The sequence below is a fragment of the Trachypithecus francoisi genome, unplaced genomic scaffold (assembly GCF_009764315.1).
Source record: "Trachypithecus francoisi isolate TF-2019V2 unplaced genomic scaffold, Tfra_2.0 Lachesis_group5, whole genome shotgun sequence".
Taxonomy (NCBI): Eukaryota; Metazoa; Chordata; class Mammalia; order Primates; family Cercopithecidae; genus Trachypithecus; species Trachypithecus francoisi.
This window is the reverse complement of record NW_022681470.1, coordinates 49,820,863-49,841,140: the sequence shown is the minus strand read 5'-3', so window position 1 is coordinate 49,841,140 and position 20,278 is coordinate 49,820,863. Positions and strand designations below refer to the sequence as shown.

The window sequence follows — 20,278 nt, the reverse complement described above, 5'->3', positions numbered from 1 at the left end:
TTTTTTTGGACGGAGTCTCGCCCTGTCGCCAGGACTGGAATGCAGTGGTGCAGTCTTGGCTCACTGCAACCTCCACCTCCCAGGTTCAAGCAATTCTCCTGCCTCAGCCTCCCAAGTAGCTGGGATTACAGGTGTGCACCACCATGCCTGGCTACGCTAATTTTTGTATTTTTAGTAGAGGCAGGGTTTTGCTATGTTGGCCAGGCTGATCTTGAACTCCTGACCTCAAGTGATCTGCCCGCCTCGGCCTCCCAAAGTGCTTGGATTACAGGCATGAGCCACTGCACCAAGCCTGTTATTATTCTTATTGATTAGTTTCTGGATAGCTTCTTTGCTTTTTTTTTTTTTTTTGAGATGAAGTCTCACTTTGTCGCCCAAGCTGGAGTGCAGTGAGGCAATCTTGGCTCACTGCAACCTCTGCCTCCCAGTTCAAGCAATTCTCCTGCCTCAGCCTCCCGAGTAGGTAGGATTACTGGCCCACGCCAGCACACCCAGCTAATTTTTGTATTTTTAGTAGAGATAGAGTTTCACCATGTTGTCCAGGCTGGTCTTGATCTCCTGGCCTCAAATGAATCTCCCGCCTTGGCTTCCCAAAGTGCTGGGATTACAGATGTGAGCCACTATGCCCAGCCAGCTTCTTTGCTTTCTAGTATAAGATGTTTCAGACTTTTTTTTTCTAGAGACAGAGTCTTGCTGTGTTGCCCAGGCTGGAGTACAGGGCATGATGTGGGCTCAGTGCAGCCTCCTTCTCCTGGGTTCAAGCAATTCCCCTCTCAGCCTCCCAAGAAGCTGAGATTATAGGCACCTGCCTGCATGCCTGGCTGATTTTTGTATTTTTAGTAGAGATGGGTTTCATCATGTTGTCCAGGCTGATCTCGAACTCCTGACCTCAAGTGATCCACCTGTCTTGGCTTCCCAAAGTGCTGGGATTATAGGCATGAGCCGCTGCACTCAGCCCGTTATCATTCTGATTGATGCTCAAATTATCCTATTTGTGGCCAATGGGAGCCACTTCAGGCTGTCTCCTAAGTCCTTTTGACATAACCCCCTTAGTTTCTGATAGCTTCCTTGCTTTCTTTTTTTTTTTTTTTTTTTGAGATGGAGTCTCACTTTGTTGCCCAAGCTGGAGTGTAGTAAGGCGAATTTGGCTGACTGCAACCTCTGCCTCCCGGGTTCAAGCTATTCTGCTGCCTCAATCTCCCGAGTTGCTGGGATTACAGGCCTGGCTAATTTTTGTATTTTTAGTAGAGACGGGATTTCACTATGTTAGCCAGGCTGGTCTCAAACTCCTGGCCTCAAATGATCCTCCTGCCTTGGCTTCCCAAAGTGGTAGAATTACAGGTGTGAGCCACTATGCCCAGCCAGCTTCCTTGCTTTCTGTGATAAAATGTTTCAGACCCCCCCCTTTTTTTTTGTGAGACAGAGTCTTGCTCTGTTGCTCAGGCTGGAGTGCAGGGCACTATCTTGGCTCACTGCAACCTCTGCCTCCTGGGTTAAAGCAGTTCTCCTGCCTCAGCCTTCCAAATAGCTGGGATTACAGGTGCCTGCCTCCACGCCCAGCTAATTTTTGTATTTTTAGTAGAGACAGGGTTTCACCATGTTGTCCAGGCTGGTTTCGAACTCCTGTCCTCAAGCGATCTGCCTACCGTGGCCTCCCAGAGTGTTCGGATTACAGGTGTGAGCTACCATGCCTGGCTTAGACTTTTTTTGTACATTTCTTGCTTAAACTTGGAATCAGCCATTTTATAAATAAGCCATTTGTTCCTTTGGTGCAAAATAGTGTTTAGAAACCACTATCTGGGCACTCGGGCTCAGTGCTGCTGATTGATCATTGTTTCTAGGCCTTTGTAGCACTGCAAATACACTTTTGTTTGTTTCGTATTTTATTTTTGAAGAGGAAATACATCATGTATTCATATTAATACTCAAATTTAGGATTAAAGGGCTTTGTGCATAAGGAAGTTAATAATTTGCATTTCTTCTATTAAGTTGAAAATCTTGGGTTCATAACAAAATTAATGTAATTACTTATTTGTTTTATGCCATATACATGTAGTATGTATATAATGTATTTGTGTATATATGTATATGCATCTATATAAAAAGGTTCAGAATAATAGCCAATAGTATAACAACAAGTGAACACTTTTTTTCTTAAGTTTTTCTTGTTCCTTAGGGTATATCCTATTTTGAATATATAATCAAATCACTGTATTTTAAATTCACTTAAAACTTTTTCCTGTTGATTTTGCTTTCAGATTTTTTAGAGTTAAAAATTCTGATTTAATTTTATTTAATCATGACAAGCATTTATGTAATTCAGAATCAAATATAAACAGTTATTTTTTATAATGTGTTATCTTTCACTTGCAATCCGTCTGGTAACCTTTTTTTCAGAAAAGCGGAAAGAGTGGAGGAAAGTTTGAATTTTGTGTTAACTTTGGATGTGGAATGTATGTCATTTGTCATGTGTCATGGTAGTAAAAGGATTGTTTTTCATTTGAACCTCAGTGTAAGGCAAGAACTGTCCTTTTTGTTGCTTCCCACAGTGTCAGTAAAGTGTTTTGCATCATACTTAACAGACAACAGATACTTTGCATCATACTTATCAGACAGCAGATGATTGTTAAATGAAATGAATGGGTTAAACTAGTAGAATTTCTTCAGGTGAAAGTGGTAAGGGCAGGCAGGCAGGCTCTAGGGTATTCCAGGCAGGAAAGAGGGAGGGCCAACTTCGTGGAGATAGGAAAGGAAGAAATAATAGCATTACCAATTATTTTCCATTTCACATGATATTAAAAAAGTAAATTACCCATCTTTATATATAGTTATGTAGTTATTATGTAATTAACTTTTAATATCCGCCCAAAATGCAACACAGAGTTTCCATAACTTCCATAAAGTTTCCTGCTTTATTATTTGGGAATGGTTTGTTTAAAAAAAGATCAAATGATTCTCATACTGCTATAAAACAAACGTGTTAAGCTTTAATTTAGTTAATTAACTGAAGGAACTCTAGTTAAAGAAGAAGTCAGAGAAGCTCAAATTTATATGAAGTTGAAATAAATTTATAAGAGATGGAAACTTTCTATGGAAGAAGGGCAATCAATTATACTTCTACCAGGCAGAATATATAACAGCTCAGTGGCAGTGAGAGCCTAGAATCACATAACTTGAGAGGATGTTATCTAGACAGTCCATAGTTTTCCACTGAAGTATAAATTTTTTCCTGCAGTGTACCTTCTTTCAATAAAAAATAATCTGAAGGAAAGATTGTGCTTAATCACAAAATAAAGCTGATCTCATTAGACTTTGCCTGATTAGTTGCAAAGGTGAAGTAGCAAATGTTAATTTAGCATGTAGACCTTTGGTTGTTTTTATAAATGACATTTTTATAAGTAATCTTAGATTGGACTTTTAAAGGCCTCTATTATTTGCTAAGTCAGGGGCAGGAAGCCCTGCCCAAGAAACTCCCTCCACGTGTTTTATTGTGTTAATCTTTATTCTCAGTGGGAATGGAGTCTTATTATTTCTAAAATTATTTTCTTATGAGAGTGGATATTTTATACCATTTCTATTTTGAGTTGGATGCAAAGAATAAAATACCAAAATTAGCATAAATGTAGTTAGTGTGGATTGATGTTGTTTTATTTTCAGATTGAGAATATCAGAAGGAAGCATAATTATCTGCCTTTCATTATGGAATTGTTAAAGACTTTAGCAGAACACCAGCAGTTAATACCACTAGTAGAAAAGGTAAGTATTTTATTTGTAGATACTTAAATGAGGTTTAGATTCTCCAAAAACGTAAAATATATCTTTTTTTTCTTTTGCATGAGTAGAGGTAAAATTTTTGGAAGCTTGTACATTTTTATTCTTTTGCTTTTGCTTCTTGTTTTATATTCTATAAGAATTAGTTCAACTGAGACTGTAAAACAAAAATAAAGAATTACCCCACTGCTTTAGCCTTCCAGATTCTTAGTGTCAAGACCTCAGGTTGTACTGTATTAAAATAAAATTTAAAACACTATTCTTTCTTTAAGCAAAAATAGATTTTTAATGCTAATACTTGAAATAATAGATATTTTCCTATTTAGCAAAAATTTGAGTTGATAGAATTTAAAAGGAGAATGGACATTGTTGGATTAAAAAAAAAAATGGCCTGTACTACAAAATAGGTTTTCTTATTTCTAATCTAGCATCCATTCCACTGAGGGAAAACTAGCATAAGTTAGTGAAAAATTCTGATTTTTATTATTTTTTTCATAAGTAACAATAAAATATTTGTTGAATAAGTAAAATGCAGTTAAATTGCTTTTAAGTTCATACTGTAAATCAGTGTTTCTGAAAGTGAACATCAGTGGATAATTCTTTAAAATACGTGTTACCTGGCCCCTCCCCAGATACTCTGATATAGGGGAAGGATTCTTTAATAAGTTCCCCAAGTGATTCTAATGCAACTGGTCTGTGTACCACAGTTTGAGAAACACTGAGAAGACACTACTAGGCAAATAAAATTTTGGACCATTAACTTAAAGACGAGCATACATGGTAGGTATATTTTCCTTATTAATTTTAAAGTTTACAAAGCAAAGATAATTTCTACCAAGCTGTTTCATGTTATACATTCTAAATAATATGAGATGTGAGCTAATAAGTTTTTTGTGTATATACCTTATTGATTGAAACATGTGACCCAAGTTTTAGCATTACATGTAAAAATTATTGCAGAAGACTGCTAAATCTCTTTTCCACTATAGGTTTTTTTCTGTTCATGCATCTCAGGTTGTATTCCAAGTTTTAGATTAATACAGGGTCCTGTGGTTCTCAAAATTGCTTGATTAACAAGAATACCTAGATAGGATGTTACTAACCCTATCAAATATGTTTCTGTTAAAAATATTAAAATAACTATACAATGTGCTAAATATGTGATGCATCAGATTTCAAGTTAGATAAATGTTACTAGGGACCAGGATCCTTAGACAAATTTTAAATGTATAAATTTTGCATTAAAATTGATCTGTGAACAGAATTTTTTGTGTATGCAAATTAGTAAGTAAAAGGACCACTGTTGTTTGATTTTTAATTACACTATATCCCCAGATTTTTTTTGAGAGCATAGTTAGAAAGCAACAGCTTGTCAGCTTAACATTAGAATCTTTATTCCTTAGTTCACATTTTTTGGACACAAGGTGGCAGCATATGAATACCTGATGTTAGTGGAACACCAACTCTGTTGTGTTTGCCTTTGTTTTCTTAGGGAAAGTAGTTATTGACCTTCTAGTGGCTTATTTCTCCAAGTTGTTCTTTTATTAATATTCCAGAAACAATATTGAGATAGATTTATTTCTTGTATGCATGCAATAACTATTATTCTCCTAGGTTCTGAAGGAGCTTAGACTCATTTAATTGGAATTGTTGAAATGTTTTAAATTATTCATCAAACATTTATCTAGCTGCAAGGATATTCCAGGCACTCTGTTAAGGTCTAGGGATGTATATATAATTGAGACGTGTTATTTTCTCTTAAGCAACTCATGATACGATTTAGGAAAGGAATAAATGAACAATTATGGTACTGTGCTAAATAGTATTATTTTGATGAATGCCAGGATAAAGTCAGGCTGAAGATCCCCAGCAAGCACAGGGTAGCTCCTAAATAACTTTATAGCCACTTAAAATTTCACGTCCATAAAGTTTTCAGTACGTGGTTGGAATGGAATACTTAATCTGTAGCAATCTATCAGTTTCCTTTGCAAGAATATATTTTTGTTCATCTTATTTTGTCATATTAAAATACCATTTTCTGCAGATAAATGCAAATTTAAAAATAAAATATGTTAAAAGACTGTTAAATATTAGCTTTTTTTTTATTATTAGACTTTAAGTTCTAGGGTACATGTGCATAACGTGCAGGTTTGTTACATATGTATACTTATACCATGTTGGTGTACTGCACCCATCAACTCGTCAGCACCCATCAATTCATCATTTATATCATGTATAACTCCCCAATGCAATCCCTCCCTCCTCGCCCCTCCCCATGATAGGCCCTAGTGTGTGACGTTCCCCTTCCCGAGTCCAAGTGATCTCATTGTTCAGTTCCCACCTATGAGTGAGAACATGCGGTGTTTGGTTTTCTGTTCTTGTGATAGTTTGTTAAGAATGATGGTTTCCAGCTGCATCCATGTCCCTACAAAGGACGCACACTCATCCTTTTTTATGGCTGCATAGTATTCCATGGTGTATATGTGCCACATTTTCTTAATCCAGTCTGTCACAGATGGACATTTGGGTTGATTCCAAGTCTTTGCTGTTGTGAATAGTGCCGCAATAAACATACGTGTGCATGTGTCTTTGTAGTAGAATAATTTATAATCCTTTGGGTATATACCCAGTAGTGGGATGGCTGGGTCATATGGTACATCTAGTTCTAGATCCTTGAGGAATTGCCATACTGTTTTCCATAATGGTTGAACTAGTTTACAATCCCACTAACAGTGTAAAAGTGTTCCTATTTCTCCACATCCTCTCCAACACCTGTTGTTTCCTGACTTCTTAATGATTGATCAACAGAATTGACAGACCGCTAGCAAGACTAATAAAGAAGAAAAGAGAGAGGAATCAAATAGACGCAATAAAAAATGATAAAGGGGATATCACCACCAACCCCACAGAAATACAAACAACCATCAGAGAATACTATAAATGCCCCTACGCAAATCAACTAGAAAATCTAGAAGAAATGGATAATTTCCTGGACACTTACACTCTCCCAAGACTAAACCAGGAAGAACTTGAATCCCTGAATAGACCAATAGCAGGCTCTGAAATTGAGGCAACAATTAATAGCCTACCCACCAAAAAAAGTCCAGGACCAGATGGATTCACAGCTGAATTCTACCAGAGGTACAAGGAGGAGCTGGTACCATTCCTTCTGAAACTATTCCAATCAATAGAAAAAGAGGGAATCCTCCCTAATTCATTTTATGAGGCCAACATCATCCTGATACCAAAGCCTGGCAGAGACACAACAAAAAAAGAGAATTTTAGCTTTTATAATTATATAAAATCTTGACCAGTGATGGTTACTTAATAGTAATACTGCTAAGAAAAATTACCTATAGAATTCAGAAATAGATAAGTTGGAGTAGTGGATCTTATTATGTTTTGTTTTCAGGGAAAATAGGATAAAAGAACAAGGTGTGAGAAGGAATAGAAGGAAACAAACAGGAAAGATGTGGCTACCCCATGCAGTGCTACTATATGCCGAGATTCTACAGGATCAGATTTTTGAATAGCTGAGGCAGTTGCCTATAGTCTATGATGACATAAAAGTATTTGAGCTAAAATCTTTTTATTTGCAAAATAATAAATAAAAAGTGATTCTCCCTTGGCATGGCTGTAATGAACTTGGACTATAAATGTTTTTGTTATATGAGACTTTTTAACTAATGAATTCATTGAATATATACCACATTGAAAAACTGCATAGGAGGTAATCCAAAAATATATAGTTGTAAAACTTCTTGTGTTGTGTACCAAATCTCTTTCTTAAAATATAAAATAAAATTATCAGTTTAATATTTGTGAGACTTCCATTTATTTGGGTATATTTATGATTAAAAAATTGTCTACACATTTGTATGTAATTATGAATCATTGTCTATCTTAAGTTTTTAACTATCAATAACTTAACATGATATAAAATCATAAATTCCATTGCTATGGGGGAATCCACAGAAACTTCACAATATTGAATTTTGTCCACATTTTACTATGACTTTATGATTCAGTTGCTAGTAAGTAAGCTTCAGATCTTTTTCTATTTCTTAATAGAAATAAGGTAGAAGAATAGTTAAGGCTAATCACAACAATATCTACATTAATATCTATTAATGCAGAATTATCTGATTTAAGTCAGTACTTTTTAATATCATTGGTACACTGTATAGAAGGAAAGTATTTTTAACAGTATATATTTTTCCATGCTATTTGTAATTTTTTTTTTTAACAAAAGCAGACCAAAATACAGGCTTTGAATTTAAATCTTATATATGTTACTTATTAGCTGGTGCTTTTAGGCACTTACTTACTTTCTTATAACCTCTTTCTCATCTGTAAACTGGGAATCATACCTACTTCACATTCTTGATGAATAAATGAGATCATATCTGTAAAGTATATAAATTAGTGCTCAATTAATGATGATAACTATTTTAAATTTTAATAAATGTATGAACACTCTGCCTTATATGTTTACTCATTTAATTACATTGTAAAGTTTATATCAGAAACCAGTAAATTTATTTCTTATTAATCCTTCTCAGTATTCTACTAAGTATACTCCGAGATCAATAAGGAAAGAAGCACATACTTTTATTTTAAATTATGCCTAAAACCAAATTATATATATTATTTGAGGAAATAAAACTTTGTATGAGATGCGATACAGATATCAAATTACAAATTATGTTTGTTAACTGAAAACATTGATGTTGGCAATTAATTTTATAATTTTTAATATGGCACGCAGACTATTTGCTCTTATTCTAAGGCACAGTACTCAGTTTTATCTTACTGTTAGTAATAATTATAGTACCTAATACATCACAAAAAGAGACTCTAATTGTTTTAATTGCTCTATTTTTTATTTAAGGAAGTTTTAAAAAGTTGTATAATGTAGAAGTCTAATTTATTGACTCTTCTGAAGTGGCACAGTGGAAAATACTGTGTTGTAGTACTCTAAAATCTTGCTTTAGAAATGTCTTCTGAACAACAGCAGAACTGGCATCATTTGAGAGTTTGTTAGAAATACAGAATCTCAGGCATTTTACTAAATCAGTCTGCATTTTAACAGGGTCTCTAAGTCTTTGGTATATACATTGAGAAGCAATGCTATAAAGCATATGTCTTTGATCTGTGTTGAGGACTTACTGTATACTAGCTGTGGGACTTTGGTCAAGCCTGATAACATCTATAAGCTCTGGCTTCATTTGCTAAAGAATAAGACAGAAGTACTGTGTCCAAGCTATATAATTGTCATGAAGAACATTGTTTTAAGTCATATAAATAAAGTTTGTTGACACCAGGGATACATAATCCTTTAGTGACATTCTGTTAAACTCACTTAAACTGTTAGGTTAAACTCATTTATTCACATTTGCAGAAGCTAATGTAAGATTTTTCTTATATTCATTTGAATCGGAAATGGGCAAATATGTGTATATATATTGTTTTGGAATACTCATGAATGAGTTTGACTTTATGGAATTTTTAAATTATTACAATTATAATAATTCATTTCACCTTCAGATAGGAAAGAACTGCAAACCAAACGTGATCCTTTCTTAGAGCAAAGAATAACTATGTAATTGTCCAGGAAAAGTTTAAGTCTCAAGTTATAAAATATAATGCTTTAGAAATCTTAGAAACAATGTATTTCAAGCCTTTCATCTTGAGAATACCCTCTTACGCACATTTTATTTTAATATAGTCTAAAACTGACTTTTAAAATTTTGTGACATACTATGTTTAATTTTTAGGCAAAAGAAAAACAGAACGCAAAGAAAGCTCAGGAAACCAAATGAAGAGGATGTTTTGGGATGTGTACACATTTCTGCTTCTGCACATATTTTCATGGAAATCATTATGTATAAAGAACTTTGAGCAACATCCTAATTGGCTCAGTGCACGTTTGGCGGTAGTGCCAGCCTGTCTTGTCTTTAATGCATGGATTCATAAACTTCTTCCCTACCTGCATCATGTGCATGTAGTGCATATTAAATGAAAGCGATATTAAGAGTGCTTGCCCAAATTCCATTATTTGACATTGAATCTGAGAACTGTTAGTTTTCTGGATGTGTAACTACCATATGAACCTAGAAAATTCACAAATGATACTCCTTATCTGTAATTTAAATCCTTAAAATTTGCAATTGTCAGATCTTAATGAAACTAGATGTCTTATTTCTTCTCATCATTAATGGAAAAAAAATCAGTATTTCTATCTTTGATATCTGAGTGTTTTGAGGATTTTAAAACTGAATTTTATCTGCTATACCAGTTATTTGAAAAAGTATGATTTAAATGTAAATCATTTAAAAGGGACAAAAGTATAATTTCCAGTGATTTTCACTGCTGTCAGTAGAAAAGTAATAAACATCTCAATTTTATTTTAGTAATTTTTCTTCAAGTGTTTGGGGTTATTTGTTTATGTAGTAGAGAATTGTTTCAGGAAGGTCTTGAGTATATTATGTTTCAAAGCAAAATTTCAGGTTAAGAAGAAATTGTAAATCTTAAAGAATGTTGGTATTACTTTCAATGGAATACTTTTTCAAGCTCATAAGCTGTATATAAAAAAATTGGAGGTTTGACAGTTCATGCTCTCTGCTTTTTTAAAAAGATAGTAGTGGTGATGGGGGATCTTTCTATGCCAATTTGAATAAATTTCGTACAGCCTGCAGTTTCCAAGAGCCATATACAATTTGCTCACAATTAATTTTTTAAAATTGATTTTGGGAGTTACTTTGTAATAATCTTCTTACTTTTAATCTTCCTTTGCAAGTCAGACTTTAAAGAAGACTTTATAAAACTTTCTTTTTTAAATGAAGTAATCTACTTTTTTCTTTATCAAGAATATTTCTGAGGTTGATACATGACTTTTAAACATTATTTATTGTAAAATAAATTTAGCATAATTTATTTGATTAGGGAGAACGTGTACCCATCTTCCAGTTTCAGCACATGAATTTTTAAGGATTGTTTTTAAGCTTAGTAATTGTGGTATTAAATGACTTAGAATAATGGAGAAAAACCTGATGGGAAATTGATAGAAAAACTAATGAAATATTTTTCATACATAATTTCAGTTGGAGGTAATGAAAAATGTAGTTTCTCAGTTATTTGTGGTAAATATGTTTTGCTCTTGATACAGTAATAATTATGGAGTGTTTTCAAAGCCATGATATAATTTTTAAAAATGAATTTTTAAGGAAGGCTCATCTTGATCCCATTCATTTATTTCAGCTTAATTTATATATCCTTTCCTATTGAGGCTTAAATTTTGTTAAGCAATGTGAGGATTATTGTGGTAAGTTGTATTTAGTAATCAATACAATGTGATACTAGCACTAGGATTGCCAAATAAATCAATGGAATAGAAGAGAGAGCCTGAAAACAGATCAACATTTATATGATCACTTGATTTCGACAAAGATGGCAAAACAATTCAACAGAGAAGGAAAGTCTTTTCAACAAATGGAGCCAGAATAGCTGAATATCCATATAGAAGAAAATGAACATGACCCCCTACCTCACAAAAATGACTTTGAGATGGATCATAGACCTAAATGTAATATTTTAAGAGTATGAAGCTTTTTAACTGAAAACATGGTTGATTATTTTAGTGACTTGGGGGGTTAGTCAAAGGTTTCTTAGGTCACAGAAAGCAGTAGCCATAAAAGATCCAAAATTAGAGCTCATCAAAATTGTCACTGAAAATGTTAACAAAAGTAATATCAAATGACATTTGAAAAATATCTTTGTAAAACGACCATGTTAATAGATATAAGGATTTTTTCGTATTAATCTAACAAAATTCCTTAATAGGAATTTCCATAGCTTAAGAATGGTTTATTTTATCTGCATCTTCTTGGATGATTGCAAATCCCTTGTGATACTTCATGATTACTTCTGTCTGTGAATAAAGAAGTATGACTTGTCTTTGTCTGGGTGCCATATATTGCTGGTTTGAAACTAAGTCATGAAGCTAGTGGGTAGAGAAAATGGAAGAATAAAGAGCAACCCATAAATAGATAAATGCTATGTGGAAAGTTTTTTAAATGACATTTTATAGAAAGTCTTGCTCGTTTCATATTTAGTCTTTTCTAAAATTTTATTTAATTATTGGGTAGGTGAAGGCACTTCCATTCTATTTTATGCCTTTCAAAATGACCAGTTCTAAGGGATGTACTTCTGGTATTATCAACAAAAAGCTTGCCAACAGCTGCAGCACTGGCTACTCTCACCTTATATGTTTAGTTTCCAAGATAGCTGCCCTTTTTCTAACAGCAGTCAGCTGTGCCACTAGAATAGACAAATATTTGCTCGGGAGTCACAACCACGGGGACTTGCTTCCCTAGTTAGGACCATGATACATATTTGTGTGTATATTATGGTATTATATGCAGATTAATACTTTCAATTAATCCTCCTAATTGCCTCTAACATTAACATTTCAAGATACATTTAGATATTTTTATCCTGTAGGATTTTGTGTATTTGAAATAATTTTTAAAAAGGCTTTTGATGTATTCTCAAAAAACGTTTAGAGAAAACAGATAAGTAAAAACAAAATTTAATTACCGTATTTCTGTTAACAGGGATGAGCACATTAACATTTTGGTGTATTTAGGGATCCTTTTTCCTCATGTGTACACATATGTTTTTGTGTGTTAGTCTTGCTTGCCCTCCCCATAGTCTGAAATAGTTCTATGTAGTTTATATTATTTTTAAACTTGATCATATACAAATTTTCAGGAAACAAACCACTCTAGCTATTTGAAGAGGAATGCAGATTTATATTGGCAGTTTTGAAATTACATAGTTTCTTACAAAATCATTGGAAGGTTTGGAGGAGTGATTTCAAGCTTGAGTCTCCAGAAATTACTCCCATCTAAACATACAGTATTGGGGTACCTAGGGAACTGCTCACCTTTGCAGCAGTCAGTCCACTTTTGGAACTATTGATGTTACAACATGTTGCAGTAGTTCAAGGAATGAGGAACCTGCTGTAACACCCAATGACTGTGCACTGGAATGCAGAAAAGTTAAACCTTCTATGCCTAAACGCCTAAAATAGACAAACTGGATAGTTATATTTTTAGAGTGATACTTCATTTTTTTAGAGTGGTATGAATTCCTAGATCAGTCAGACACGCATGTTATTTAGTTTGTTCTTTAGTACCTTGTTAACTGGCCTAAATCCAATGGCTGACGTGGTAAAGATTCACCACTTCTAGCATACTGGGCACTTTGTGGTTTTGACTTGATTACATTAACTTTTTGAAACTATTCAGTGATTTATTCAGCCAATCTTATGAGGTACATCTGAGTTGTTCTAGATGCTAGAAGATAGTATAATAGGAAAAAGACCCAGCTCTCATGGTGAGACATACAGTAAGTATATAATACAACTTTACAAATAGTAGTATGAATGGTAAAAAATAAAGTAGGGAAAAGGGTGGGAGGAGCTGAGGTTTGATAGAATGGCCACAGTGGTATATGCAGATTAATACTTTCAGTTAATCCTCCTAGTTGCCTATAACATTAACATTTCAAGATACATTCTTCAATGTATCTTGATTATTAATGAGTTGTGCTTTAAGTAGAGACCTAAATGAAGATAATTTTTTCTCTAGTACTCAACTAGCACTATACAAGTGGATTGCGTATGGGCAGAACCAATGTACAATAATTAAGAATATTAATTTGCAATTATTTTTGATAGTTAAATGGTTTATAAATGTTGATCTGGAGTGTCAATATGAAAATATGTTGAAAAAAGATATATGGAAAAGGCTAGGACTACTGGTCTATGTACTTTTTAGCTTATCCATATATTTTATGTAATATGTTTCTTTGATTCTTCCTTGTAGCAATGATAATAGAATATTGAATAAACCATAAAACCAGTGGGGAAAGTCTCATGTAGGTGTATTTTAAAAAACATTTTGAACTCTCCCCCGCCTTCCCATCATAACCATTAAGACTAAAACAGGCTGGGTGTGGTGGCTTATGCCTGTTATACTAGCACTTTGGGAGGCTGAGGCAGGAGGATTGGTTAAGCTCAGAAGTTCAAGCCTAGTGTGCACAAGATGGCAAGACCCTGTCTCTTAAAAAATAAATAAATAAAAAATAAAATAATCAGCTGGGTATGGAGGTGGTACATGCCAATAGTCCCATTACCCAAAAGGCTGAGGCTGGAAGGTCCCTTGAGCCAGGAGTTTGAGAATGCAGTGAGTTGTGATCAGCCACTGTACTCCATCCTGGATGAGAGAGTGAGACCCTATCTCAGAACAAAACAAAAACAATGAAATTATTTGAAAAAATTTGGGAGAATATTTTATTATTTAGGGACAGGGAAAAGCTTCCTAAGCTCCAAAGAAAACAAAAGAACCCAGAAGAGAAATACTTGACTGTATAAAAATTAAAAATTTCTGTAAGGCAACAGACACTGTAAAACTTTAAGAGATAGCAAGCCAACAAATAAAATTTTGTCATACATAATATGTAATATGCGTATTACAATCATTAGACAAATTAATGTCTAATACACAGCTCCTCTGTATATTACATATTATATGAGTAATATATTTATTGTGCAATCCTGCAATAAAGCAATAAAATATTATTGTAGGGTGTTCCCCATTGATGGCTATTCTAACATTTTAGATACATTTCACTTTGTCTTCACACCAATCTTATGAGGTAAGTATTAACTTCATTTTACAAATAATATCTACTTTTTTCCTTCTGTGTATTTTTTCCCTTTGAATCAAACCATCTGTATCCTGAGCACTCAGTGGGTGATGTGCAGACAAGCAGCAATGAACATAACCTGAGAACTTGTTAGAAATGCAGTCTGAAGTCCCACCCCAGACCATTGGAATCAGAATCTGCATTTTAACAAGATGCCCAGTTGATTACATTTATGCACATTAAAATTTGACAAACATAATCTCATTGGTTATGTTTATGGAAATAAGTATCTCCATAATCAATAGGCATTGTGCTTAATTTTCTGACTTTAAAAAATTGGTTTTAGGACGTCCACAATTTCGGTAGCAAGATGCAAAAACAATCAATTAGAAAAAGTTATTAGAAATAAAATAGAAAACTATTCACAATGTGCCAAACATTGCCCTAAGTACTTTTTTTTCTTTTTTTCTTTTGAGACAGAGTTTTGCTATTGTTGCCCAGGCTGGAGTGCAAGGGTGCCATCTCGGCTCACCACAGTCTCCGCCTCCGGATTCAAGCAATTCTCCTGCTTCAACCTCCCTAGTAGCTGGGATTACAGGCATGTGCCGCCACGCCTGGCTAATTTTGCATTTTTAGTAGAGGGGGTTTCTCCATGTTGGTCAGGGTGGTCTCGAACTCCCAACTTCAGATGATCCTCCCACCTTGGCGTTTCAAAGTCCTGGGATTATAGGCATGAGCCACTATGCCCAGCGTCCTCAGTACTTTTGCACATTAACTCCAAACTTCACAGATACGAAATAAGTTACATTATCCCCATTTTTCAGATGAGGGGCACTAAAGCACAGCAAAAGACAATGGGTACATTAGTTACGTTGTACTGGAATACTAGGCAGTCATTGAAAAGAATATGAATGGCTATTAACATGGAAGGATGTATGTGACTTATTTTTAAGGAAAATGAAAGTATAAGTGACTTGCCCAAGTTCATACAGCTAGTAAGTAGTAGATCTAGAATTCAAACTTGAACTACTACTTGTACTTCTCTTTCACTTCTTCCCTGCCTCCATTCCTTCATTCCTTCCTCCCCCATCCCATTTCCATTCTTCATCCTTCCCTTCTTTCTTCTTTTTTTTCTTTTTTTTGAGATAGAGTCTCATTCTGTCACCCAAGCTGGAGTGCAGTGGCATGATCTCGGCTCACTGCAACCTCTGCCTCCCGGGTTCAACTGATTCTCCTGCCTCAGCCTCCCGAGTAGCTAGGATTACAGGTGCACACCACCGTGGCTAATTTTTGTATTTTTAGTAGAGACAGGGTTTCACCATGTTAGCCAGGCTGGTAAACTCCTGGCCTCAAGTGATCCGCCTGCCTTAGCCTCCCAAAGTGTTGCGATTGCGATTACAGGTGTCAGCCACAGCACCCTGCCTTCCTTTCTTCCTTATAGTAATTTCTTGTGATGCTCACCTGCACACCTCCTTTATATGCTTCCACCAATTCTTCTCATAAAAATGATTGTTAGAGGTAAAAGTTCCATTATGGACAGAATTGTACAATGGAGGTGTTTACGTGAAAAAACGATCTCCGGATTTATTAGGAGCTTTGTAGGAGACATTGATGACCTTTGCTGAGTTATTAAGGAATGCCAAGAGTAAGTGATAACTGTGAGATCTGAGATCCAGTGGCTCCCTGAGGGCTGGTAATTATAATGATTTTGATTAGAGGCTAACAAGCGATCCAGGTTGGGCCTCCCAGGCTGTCTCCAAGTGAGGTTACCAAGGTCCAAGATCTGCCCTTTCAGCTTATGATTTGAGTACACTCATTGAAGGCGATAAGGACTTTGGGTAGTTAAGCCAACTTAATAAAACTTGCAGGAGACTAACGTACACCTGAAAAACAATCTATTAATTTACTTTACAATTATAACTGCCAGCAGACCAGACATTTCTATCAGCCTATTGATACATTGTCTCCCTGGTAGATAAATTTACCAAGGAAACCAAATTAAGACCAGAAGGTTAGTTGACTATAGAACTGGACTGAAGGAAATTATTTGTTGTTTAAATATACTTGCTATGATAGCCTGTGACATGGTTTGCCATATTAGCCAACAACCAAATCTGCCTGTAGATAGGTTGAAAGCTAGGCCTCTTGTGCCAAACAGCCAAGTTTTGAGTAAAGGAAAAGATCTTGAAAGAAATTAAAAATGCTACTCTAATGGGCACATGAATGATAAGAAAATGAAACAGTCCTATTACTGATATGGAGAAAATGTGAGTGGTCTGGATAGAAGATCAAGCCTGCTACATTACACACCTCCTTGATCAAATTGTTACTGCATGCTGCTTCTACTGCAAGAGACACACTGACAAAATTTTAAACTTCATAATTATCACTTTTCTGGTTGACATTTCCCTGCTTCCTTTCTTCTGTCAAGTGTTTTCAAATGTATTGTAATTTAAGTTTAAATTTATTTGACTTGGCCTGGTGCAGTCGTTCACTCCTGTAATCCCAGCACTTTGGGAGGCCGAGGCAGTTGGAACACTAGGTCAGGAGTTCAAGACCAGCCTGGCCAAGATGGTGAAACCCTGTCTCTACTAAAAATACAAAAATTAGCCAGGAGTAGTGGCGTGTGCCTGTAATCCCAGCTACTCGGGAGGCTGAAGCAGAGAATTGCTTGAACGCGGGAGGTGGAGGTTCCAGTGACCCGAGATTGCACCACTGCACTCCAGCCTGTGCAACAGGGCAAGACTCTGTTATTTGATTTTAATTTTTTTCTAATCTGGCCTTTTACTGACATCTGGAGAGACTGCTTAACCTAATTTTTCAGACTGTCTGTAGATGAGGGGACTATTTCCTATAACCTATGTAATACCAGTGTATGAGGAATCAGTATTTCTATTCTAATAATGTCAATATGACCTTTCCTAATATCTTATGCCTGAAATAGTCTATATCTAACTTACATGTTTGGAGTGCTCTGCACACTGGTACAACGTAAGAAGTTTTTCTCTCAGGGCACATAGAATAGTTATATGCATTGCATGTACAGTGAACACGGTGATGCTGTTACTCTTTCAGATTTCAGGCAGAAATTTACTTGAATTAATGTTTGTAATCAAAAACAATGGTGTGCCAACTTAAGTACCCTCATTACATCTTCCATGAGTAACTTGCTCACTCTAGCCTCTATGGCCATTCTGAAAACTATACTTTCTTGCCAATTTTATTAAGGTTGGTAAACACTGCTTCACAGATAGGACAGTGGACTTTGTGCATATTCTTTTATTCTAAAGTTGTAACCCTATCTTGTAGTAAGTTGGAGAACAGACTACTGGATTGGGACTTAGGGGACCTGGGATTCTAGTCCTGCTAGTCTATTAACTATTGTGTGATGTTGGTTTATATTCTATTATCTGCTAAAATGCACTTTGTCCTTTCCTTTGTTATAATTTTCAAATAGCACTTATAGAGCAAACAGGTGGCTTTCACATCTGTTTGTACAACTAAACCTTAAAACAAATATTGCTCTATTAAAGCTTCATTGTATTAGACTCTGTCTGTCTCTCTCTCTCTCTGTCTCTCTCTCTCTCTGTCTTTTGGACCTCTCTTTTTCTGTTATGGTTGAATCCAAATATAAGAAATCAGGCTTATAAAACTTTTTTAAAAAGCACATTTGAAGTTTGGGAAAAGTTTTGCCATATTTCCTTAGCTATTTTGAGAAAAAGTTGGGAATCTATTTTCCCTCCAATAACAATTTCATAAGCTCATAAATGTAATTTATACTACTGTCTTGATGTGATCCTTTTTGCTAATTCTAACTTCCAAGATGATATAGAGTATAAGCTAGTGTAAACAGTATTTATTCTGGCCGAGCATCTGCAACTTGGTATCTAATCATCTGTACACACAATCTTTATAGCGTCTTTCCAAATGTATCCACAAAAAGGAAAATTAACTCTTTTCTAGATATGTCTTTAAATAAATGTAGGCAATTCTGGAGCCTAGTGATAGGATTACCATTTTAAAAGTTTTGAATTACATATTTTAGCATCAGTAAATATCAGGAGAAAAGAAGTATTAGAAATACCACATGAATCCTTTTATTATAATAGAAGAGGCAAGATTGAAGATAGGCTGAACATCTGCTTGTTCATTCATTAATTCATTCAATCAAAAAGTATTTATTAGCTACTCTGAGTCATGCTCAATGCTATGTATTTGGGTTACATGGGTGAAAAGACATATCTTGCTCTCTATCATGTTTTCTCATCTATTCTGCAGCCTTGGGCTAGGTTTTAACCTATGGGATTGTAATGTGCACTGGGAATAACTTCCCTACACAATAGGTACTAGTAACTGTTACCAGCGTATTAGACAAAACAGTCTAAAATAGGAGTAGTTTGTCCCCATACGCTGTAATAATGTTCATCTATGAGCATACCTTGTTTTACTGTACTTCACTTTGTTGTACTTCATAGATACTGTGTTTTTCACAAACTGAAGATTTGTGGCTACCCTTCAATAGGCAAGTCTACAGGTGCCATTTTCCCAACAGCATGTGTTCGCTTCATGTCCCTGTATCACATTTTGGTAATTCTTGTACTATTTCAAACTTTTCCCCAACTATATCTTTTATGGAGATCAGTGATCAGTGATCTTTGATGTTACTATTGTAATTGTTTTGGGGTGCCATGAACCATGCCCATGTAAGACAACAGACTTAATTGATTAATGTTGTGTGTATTTTGACTGCTCCACTGACGGGTCTCTCTCTCTCTTCTTGGGTTTCCCTATTCCCTGAGACACAACAATATTGAAATTAGGCTAATTAATAACCATTGTACAATGGCCTCTAAGTGTTCAAATGAAAGGAAGAATCACATCTCTCTCACTTTAAACCAAAAGCAGCAATGATTAAGCTTAGTAACGCAGGCATGTCAAAAGCCAAGATGGGCTGAAAGCTAGGCCTCTTGTGTCAAACAGCCAAGTTTTGAATGCAAAGGAAGAGATCTTGAAAGAAATTAAAAGTGCTGCTCCAAGGGACACATGAATGATAAGAAAATGAAACAGTGCTATTACTGATATGGAGAAAATGTGAGTGGTCTGGATGGAAGATCAAGCCGACTACAGCATTCTTTTATTTTTTGTGTATTTATTTATTTTTTAACTTTTAGTTTAGGTTCAGGGGTGCATGTGAAAGCTTGTTACACAGGTAAACTTATGTCACAGGGAATTGTTTTACAGATTATTTCATCATCTAGGGATTAAGTCCAGTACCCAATAGTTATATTTCCTGCTCTGCTTTCATCCTCCCACACTTTACCCTCAAGTAGACCCCTGTGTTTGTTGTTTCCTTCTTTGTGTTCATAAGTTCGTATCATTTAGTTCCCACTTATAAGTGAGAACATATGGTATTTGGTTTTCTGTTTCTGCATTAGTTTGCTAAGGATAGTAGCCTCCAGCTTCATACATGTTCCTGCAAAAGACATGATCTCATTCTTTTCTACGGCTACATGGTATTCCATGGTATAGATGTACCACATTTTCTCTATCCAATCAGTCATTGATGGGCATTTAGGCTGATTTCGTGTCTTTACTATTGCGAATAGCACTGCAGTGATCACTCATGTGCACGTGTCTTCATGATAGAATTATTTATATTTTGCTGGGTATTGCTAGGTCGAATGGTAGTTTTGCTTTTAGCTCTGTGAGCAAATGCTTTCCAAAATGTTTGAACTAATTTACACTCCCACCAACAGTGTATAAGTGTTCCTCTTTTTCTGCAACCTCACCAGCA

General features: G+C 35.1%; 1 protein-coding gene across 21 annotated transcripts in view; it reads left to right on the top strand.

Annotated features, from left to right (window-relative positions):
• UCHL5 (ubiquitin C-terminal hydrolase L5) overlaps positions 1 to 11,731 on the top strand; it is a 56,881-nt gene extending 45,150 nt beyond the window's left edge. For 10 of the 21 annotated variants that reach the window (XM_033199036.1, XM_033199035.1, XM_033199033.1 and 7 more), the window contains 2 exons: positions 3,658 to 3,756; positions 9,549 to 11,731. In XM_033199036.1, the coding sequence (XP_033054927.1) occupies positions 3,658 to 3,756; positions 9,549 to 9,593 (144 nt within the window). In that variant the 3' untranslated portion in view covers positions 9,594 to 11,731. Of the gene's footprint in view, positions 1 to 3,657; positions 3,757 to 4,403; positions 4,552 to 7,183; positions 7,592 to 9,548 lie in introns of those variants that run through there. The other 11 variants (XM_033199037.1, XM_033199032.1, XM_033199028.1 and 8 more) reach the window with 5 other exon arrangements.
• The last annotated feature ends 8,547 nt before the right edge of the window (positions 11,732 to 20,278 follow it).